The 7,854-nt window shown below is 50.4% G+C and overlaps 1 protein-coding gene across 1 annotated transcript in view; it reads left to right on the top strand.

Annotated features, from left to right (window-relative positions):
* The window catches only part of CCDC88C (coiled-coil domain containing 88C), a 96,099-nt gene that overhangs the window by 68,865 nt on the left and 19,380 nt on the right, over window positions 1-7,854 (top strand). The window contains 3 exon segments of the mRNA XM_008587571.1: window positions 362-505; window positions 2,532-2,718; window positions 5,652-5,797. Of these exon segments, the coding sequence (XP_008585793.1) occupies window positions 362-505; window positions 2,532-2,718; window positions 5,652-5,797 (477 nt within the window).

Genomic DNA, 7,854 nt, shown 5'->3' with positions numbered 1-7,854 from the left:
TTTTTTAAAACCCCTTTTTTTTTTTTTTTTTTTGAGGCTTATCTATAATTCCCTAAAAGAGAAGGGCGTGGAGTTGAGGAACTGTAGTTGTGGTGTTCCCAAGTGGCTAAAGGTGGAAAGTCTGCTCCAACAGGGAATCGAAGGGACCATGAGACACACCGGCTTGGAGGAAGAGGATTCTGGGCTCGCTGCAGCCCCCCTCCCTGCCTGCTCCCTGTCCTGTCCCCCTCCCTCTGCAGAGAGAAGTCTCTGGAGGAATCCTATTTCCTCATAGGACCTTCACAGTCTTCTGGGGTGTGAGCTACCAGTAGTAAATGAAGGCCCAGGCCGAACTCCCAGCGGGTGCGTTTGCCTCCTCCAGGCATGGCGACATGCTGAAGCACAAGGCAGAGCTGGAGGAACTGGAAAAGGTCTTGAGCACGGAGCGGGAGGCCCTGCAGCAAGAGCAGAGGACCAGCGCCGTCGCCGCGGCTGAGAACCAGAGGCTGCGGGGAGAACTGGACAGGTAAACCCAGCGCCACCAGATGACCCTGCCCAGCCCTGCGTGCAGCGTGTGATGCCCAGGATTTGTTCAGACCATTCTCAATGAGCAACCACAAGGAGAAGGTCAAGCAAGCCCCTGGTAATCCTGTATTTTTACAAACCCTATCCTAACAGCTGGGTAGGTGTATAAGGCAAGGGTGGCTCCTGGGATCACTGGCTTTTTGGCACTTTTCCCCTCCCACCCAATGATGAGGACTGTGTCATGCACAGGTGTGTCCATCATCCAAGGTGAGCCCATGGCACACTCTTGAAGGAGGCACGGTTGATCCTCGTTATTCACAGATTCCAGCTTGTGAATTCGTCTGCTTGCTAAGATTTATTTGTAACACCAAAGGCAGTGCCCGAGGGGCTTCTGTGGGCGTGTGCAGAGTGGTGAACTATTTGGGTCACCAGGTGTGCGCGTTCCTGCCGAGCGTGCACAGGTTGGCGCTCTGCCTTCCTGTTTCAGCTCTCCCACTGCAAACAGATGTCCTTCTCGAAATCTGTTTCGTGCCGTGGTTTTGTATTTTGTGCTTTTGCGTGGTGATCTCACTGTTTACAGTGGCCTTGGAGCAGAGTGCTGAAGTGCTGCCTAGTGTTCCTAAGTGCAAGAAGGTCGTGATGTGCCTTACAGAGAAAGCACGTGTGTTAGAGAAGCTTCGTTTGGGCCTGAGTTATAGCGCTTTCGGCTGTGAGCATATCACATAAGGTGTCTTTAAACAGAAACCACATAAAATAAGGTACATATTGATCAGTTGGCAAAAATGTTGTGACCAAAGGCTCCCGGGAGCCTGACTGCGTATTTTCCCTAGGAGCAGTGTTTGAGTATTCGCCACTTCAGGGCTTGTGGGTGCTTTCTAGAACATAATTGCTGCAGGTAATGAGAATTGACTGTACTGTATCTTTTTTTTTTTTTTTTTTTTTTTTTTTTTTTTTTTAAATAGATGAGGAAACAGGCTCAGAGAGATTAACTTGTTCAAGGTCCATGATTCTAGTTAACAGCAGAGTCAGGATTGAATCCAGGTCTTGTCTCATTCCAAAGACTTGACCCTGTGAGGCGCTGCTCCCTCCCGCACCCTTGTGTCAGTGTGTACAGGGTGATCGGGCAGATGAAGCACATGGGACAGGGCTGCCAGCCGTGGACCACACAGTAAATCGGAGCGCACGCACCATCTAAAGGGGCAGCCACAAATCAGTGTCAGCAAAGGTCGTCAGCTCGGGGGCAGGCCCTGGGATGCCACATCATCCTCTTGTTTTATGTTTTTTAAGAGAAACTGGACATCGGGTTGTTGATGTGCAACTTTCAAATTATAAAACGTTGACCACTAGTTTGTTTTGAAAAAATAAAATTATGCAGACCAAACAAAAACACATCTGTGTCCAAATTAAGTCCACGAACCCATGGTAATCAGAGCTTTCTGATATTAATCTTCTCCTGAGAAACCCCAGTTGGGTAATAGTTATTATGATGATGATAATTTTAGTTGATTTACATAATAACCTGCCATCTCATATCTTATTTATCTTAGGAATTGAAATTAGAAGAAATTATTTATCTTAGGAATTGGCATTGAGAAGAAGAGCTAGGCAGAGACATAGAATTTAAGGGCAAAAATATTCTGGTTCACTGTTTATAAAAAATTTTTAGCAGCAAAATCCTTCCTTCCAAGTACATAGAGATGCCAAAGGCATGACGTAGGAGAGACAGTAGCAGTGGCGCTCTGTCGCAGTGGGTGTCTGAGCCTGCCTGTGCGTCTCCCTCCAGGCCCAGTTTGGTGGCACCACGAGTACCCTTGTAGAACCCCAGAGAACAGTTTAAAAGCCAGCAATTTTATTCAGTCTCCTCATTTTACATGTGAAAAAAAAAAAAACAGGCCCAGAGAGGTTGTGGTTTTGTCTAAGGTTGCACAGCCTGCTGCTGTGAGAGCTGGGACAGAGCCCAGGCCTCTGGGCCGTTATCTCTTTGGAGTCCTCTTCATCCCCTTTGCACTGCGGCTCTCTACCCCCAGGGTCAGTTTCCTGCACCACCAGCTGAAGGGGGAGTACGAGGAGCTGCATGCCCACACCAAGGAGCTGAAAACCTCGCTGAACAACTCGCAGCTGGAGCTGAACCGCTGGCAGGCCCGGTTCGAGGAGCTGAAGCAGCAGCACCAGAGCATGGACATCTCGCTGACCAAGCTGGACAACCACTGCGAGGTGAGGCCTGGGGCTGGGGGTCCCCAGCATGACAGCCTGGGGTTAAGGGAGGTGGGTCCTTGGTGGAGTCTGTGTGCAAAGACTGTGTGTGGAGATGACACAGAGGTATTCAAAATGGGGAGGACGCATTTGGTAGAAACATGTTAGAAGCCTCCTCTTTTCTGACCTTGGCTCTTGGCAGGGTCAGGTGAGTGCAGTGGAGATAGTGGATTATACTTTACATCAGGCCTCTCAGCGGTGTCGGCCCTTTCTGCATCTCTGCATTTCAGTAGCCACTGTGTTCTAGAGAAATGACATGAATTTGCCCCATTCTAGGGTTTGGCTGACTGTCTCAGGATCAGACAGTCAGGACAAAACTTATTCTGGAGTCCCAGCTTCCAGAGGGGCAGAGCTGTCCCTTCTAGTACACTGGCCATGGTCTTAAGCAGCAAAGCCCTCTCTTGACATGAAATCTTAAACACACCCCAGTGCATATAAGACAGGCAACGTGGGTCTGGCAGGGAAGAGCAAGTAGGTCCCACCCAAGACCACCCCAGGGTCAGCAAGTGTCCTCAGGACAAGGTTTGTTCTTGCCTTTTGTTTGTGGACAAACAATATCAGAGGCCTTTCCCAAAGACCCCACAGTAGCCCTGTGAGATATCACAAATGAGGAAACTGAGGCCCAGAGTGCTGAGATGCCTTGTCTGTAGCTACCCATTCAAATCTGGTGCTGCCTACGGAGGAGGAGAGACTGGGGTCCAGTGCCCTGGAGGCCCTGCTGGGGTTGGGGGCAGGGCTGGGACAAAGGCCCAGCAATGGTTGGGGAATCCTTGCCCACCAGGGGTTGATCTGTCAGAGGAAGGTGCCTTAGGATCTTCTAGGAGACTTGAGGCCGGGGGCTTCAGGATGGGCTTGTGGAAGAGGTGGCATTTGTGCTGAAGTTGAAGGACAGGCAAGGAGATCTGGACACATGGGGGCGGGTATTTCACAGAAAGTACTGATCTGAGCAGAAACAGGCAGGAGGGGGACTTTCTGGAGAACACTGATGATTTAGCCAGGTTGGAACACAGGTCACAAAGAGGGACTGGGTGAGGGGGCCGTGACTGGGGTGGTGGGTTGGGAGGTGTCTATGAAACTCTAGGTCCAGCATGAACCAGTCCCCCCAGATAGGCCTCGGGTGGAAGCTGCGTTGGCCTGCTCAGGCTGCCATAGCAAAACACCCCAGACTGGGTGCTTAAACAACAGGCATGCATTTCTCACAGTTCTGGAGGCTGGAAGTCCCAGATCAGTGAACCAGCAGAGTGGGTTTGTCCTGAGGCCTCTCTCGCTGGCTTGTAGAGAGCCGCTTTCTCCCTGTGTCCTTTTTCTGTATAGGTCCATCTCTGGTGTCTCTCGGTGCATCCAAATTTTCTCTTCTTAAAAGGACAGCAGTCAGATTGGATCCGGCACCCTCCCCATGGCTAGCCTCATTTTACCTTACCTCTGAGATGGGAGAGCAGCTGTCCTGTCAGTGTTAGGACAGCTGCATGTGGCCCTTGAGATCTCTGGCTTAGGCCAAAGGGAAGGGCACCTGGGTGCCTGGTTTTCTGGGACCTGGAGCCACGGCCGGGTTGCTCCATTGGGCCACAGCAGGGTTTCCAGGGACAGTTTTTTGTCTGGCACACAGCTGACTTGCCACATCTGTGATGTGTTTTATTCCCAAGTCTCATGCAGTTCTCTGCACTGTCGAAAGTAAGGTTTTTATTATGATATTTAATTTATTTATTGCCCAAACAATGTAGCAGTGACAATCGTAGAAATGTTTTCAGTGAAAAAAATGTCATAGTCTCATGTCTTAAAATTCCACTTCTTTTTCTTGTATATACATAAATTGTATATAATTACATTCAAGATGGGTAGAATTTTGTTTTTCTCTTATGGGGTGAAGAGGAAACATAACGGTTTCCCAGCAGTGGTGTGCTGGGTGTTTTGCTGTGTGCTTATCTGTGTTACCTTGTTTAATCCTCACAGTGACCCTGCGAGCCCATCCTTGTCCCTTGTAAGTAGTGGACTGGAACCCAGCCTCTCTGCTTCCAAAGCCTGTGATTTTCCTACCACACCACAATAATATTCTAGAACAGAAGTTGTCAGACTTCAGCCCACAGGTCACATCTTGCCCATATGGCCCACCAGCTAAGAATGGTTTTTACATTTTTTAATGGTTGGGGGGGGGATTCAAATGAACAATAATATTTTATGGCAGGTGGAAATTATATGAAATTTAAATGTAGTGTCTGTAAGTCAAGTCTTCTTGGAACACGGCCATGCCCACCCATCTATTTGCTGTCTGTGGCTGCTTCTGTGCTATGAGGGCAGAGAACAGAGGGCATACAACAGAGACTGTATGGCTTGGAAAGCCTGAAATATTTACTATCTGGCTCTTAACAGAAAAAGTGTGCTGCCTCTCTTCTAGAGCAAGGCACCCAACTGAAATATAAAGCAAGCCACAGACACAATTTAAAATTTCCAGTAGCCACACTAAAAAAGTTTTCCTAAAAAGATGAAATTGATTTTAATATTTTATTTAACGAATATATCCAAAATATCATTTCAACATGTGGTCAATAAAAAAAAAGCAATTAATGAGATATTTCATATTCTTTTTTCATATTGAGGCTTGAAAATCTGTCGTGCGTCTTGTGCTTGCAGCACATGTCTGTTCACACTAGCTGCGTTTTAAGTTCTCGGTAGCCACACGTGGCCAGTGGCTATCGGCTTGGACTGTGCAGTTGCAGAGCGAACACAGTCACGCCTGGTTCGTGGCTGGTTGGTCCTTCCCGAGTTGTCACCAGTGTAGATGATACTGAGGTGAACATCTCTGTGCACTTGGCCCCTTCCTCCTTTGGAAGCTGGATTCTGAAAGGTGGAGTCCTGCAGCCACGTGGTGTTTGAGACTCTGTTGGTCTGTGTTTTAGCTGCTCTCCCGTCTCAAGGGGAACTTGGAGGAAGAAAATCATCACCTGTTGAGCCAGATCCAGCTGTTGAGCCAGCAGAACCAGTTGCTTCTGGAACAGAACATGGAGAACAAGGAGCAGTACCACGAGGAGCAGAAGCAGTACATGTGAGCGGGGCTGGGGGCCTGTGTCTGCCAGGTGGTCACAGCAGTGAGCGTCAGTCTCTGGAGGTCCCAGCTTCCCCTGCCATGACAAGTCCTGTGATACCCTGGGCAAAGAGCAGCCCACGGCGTCCTGAGGGGCAGTCTCACCAAGGTGGACTGCTCTTGGTCTTTCTGGCATGTTCTAGACTGCTGGAGGTGGTAGTTGGCTTTTTTTTTTAATTATTTTCTTTTTCAAAGGTTTCTTACTGTGTTTTAGAGTTAAGTGCACTTTAAAAAATCCGATGGTAGTGAAAAGAGGTAATCTCAGGGAGAGAATTCAGATTGAGGGCTGAACAGGGTGCTGTCTCTCTGTCGCCTGTGCTGTGTCCCCCCTAGACTGGAAAGTAGGTTTGGGGGTTCCATTGTCCTCACTCAGCATAGGTCCTGTGAGGTGCACAGAACCAGGTCCCTGGTGGCCAGGAACCGGTAGGGTGACAAGATGTGAACAGAGTGAAGTCCAATCCCAGCCGGACATGAAGGGCTACCCCGAGGCATGGAAGGAAGAGCAGTGGGAGCTGACTGCTGCTGCTGCTGCTGCTGCTGCTGCATGGGATGAGGGAACCGGCCATGTGGGAAGGTGGGCCGTGGCAGGTGGTCTAGGTACCGGGGATGTGCAGGAGCATCAGGAGAGACGATGGAGAAGGAGCTCGGCTGTGGAAGGCCTTCCCGCCCAGCTAATGGCTTTGGGTTCACTGGGGAGGTTTTGAGGGATGCTAGTCTAGCAGGGCCTAGGCAGTTGCCAGAAATGGAGGATGAGAGGACGACCCTTGCTGCTGGCAACCTCGTGGCTCAGGAGTCAGGTAATCTGAGTTGTATCTTAAGAATCCAGGGTGGTTTCCACCACTCTATGCTATGGTGGTTGGACTGTCCTTGCACGTGATTGGGAATGGCTTCCCCTGACATCCTGGGCAGGCCCGGTGTCCTGGCATGAGTTTGGTGAGGGCAAGAGGAGACGCGTTGGTGGAGGGAGGTGGTCACAGGGAACATTGTTGTCCTGTCCCAGCTCCTTCTTACGCAATGACACTCGGGCTTCATCTGCCCACCTAGAAGCGGTTCACCTCCAACTGTGGAGAGGTATATATGTCAAACCACACTGTAATCGTGGGGTAAAAGTGACAGGTGCCTGAAGCTGGCCCTCTGTCATCCATGTGACAGAAATCACCAGCCCAGGCTGGGCAGGTGCAGACTAGGAGGAGGACCCTGGTGCCCAGGGGGATTATTTGATGATGTTTTTGCATTAGAGAGTGTCTGTGCCAGGCCAGGGGTGGGCAGGCCTCCTGGAGTCTGCTCCGGGCATCTCTGGGGCCATATGCAGCCATGAGAACACTCAAAGCGGGAGGCTAAGCAGCACAGCCGTGAGGACAGAATAACAGAACACAGACGGCGAGCCACGGGCCACGGGGGCTGGAGCAGAGCGTGGCTGCTGGTCAGGGGTCCGGTGGTTTGAGAAGCGGTCACTTTTCACAAGGCACTCACCTCTCAATGAACTCTTGGGGAAGCCCTTGGTTTGGGCAGGAGTGTGGCAGCTTTGAGAATGAAGGAGCCTGAGTGGTTACCTCTTGTCTGAGGTCTCATTTTCAATGAAACTGGGGGTCTGAGCCCACAGCCCCATGACACCCCAAGATTAAACAAAGGCATGCCCTTCGTTAGGAAGGCAGCTGTGCTCACCACTATACAACCAGCACTGCCCATGCCCTTTGTTAGGAGGGCCAGATGTTCCCCAGTAAGCGGAGGTGCCGTATGGCTGCCCAGGCTTCATGCAGTGTTCCTTTGGTCCCTTGCTCTGTTTTTGAAAACTTGAACTGGTTTCCAGCATTTAGGAATCAGGAGACTTTGCTTCATCACCTGGGTTTTGGTGTCTTGGAAGGCCTCCTTGCTGGGCCTGCATTCATTCCCACGTGGCAGCAATCTGCTGGAGCTGGCAGCACGTGAGCTCAAGCTTGCCGCGGTCCCCACCCTGCCCTGTGGCCTTTCCAGTCCTGCTTTGCTGTTCATCTTCTTTGTCCGGCCCCCGGAAGCTT

This window comes from Galeopterus variegatus, unplaced genomic scaffold, assembly GCF_000696425.1.
Source record: "Galeopterus variegatus unplaced genomic scaffold, G_variegatus-3.0.2 Scaffold4439, whole genome shotgun sequence".
In the NCBI taxonomy this organism is placed as follows: Eukaryota; Metazoa; Chordata; class Mammalia; order Dermoptera; family Cynocephalidae; genus Galeopterus; species Galeopterus variegatus.
This window is presented reverse-complemented; position numbering and strand designations above follow the sequence as displayed.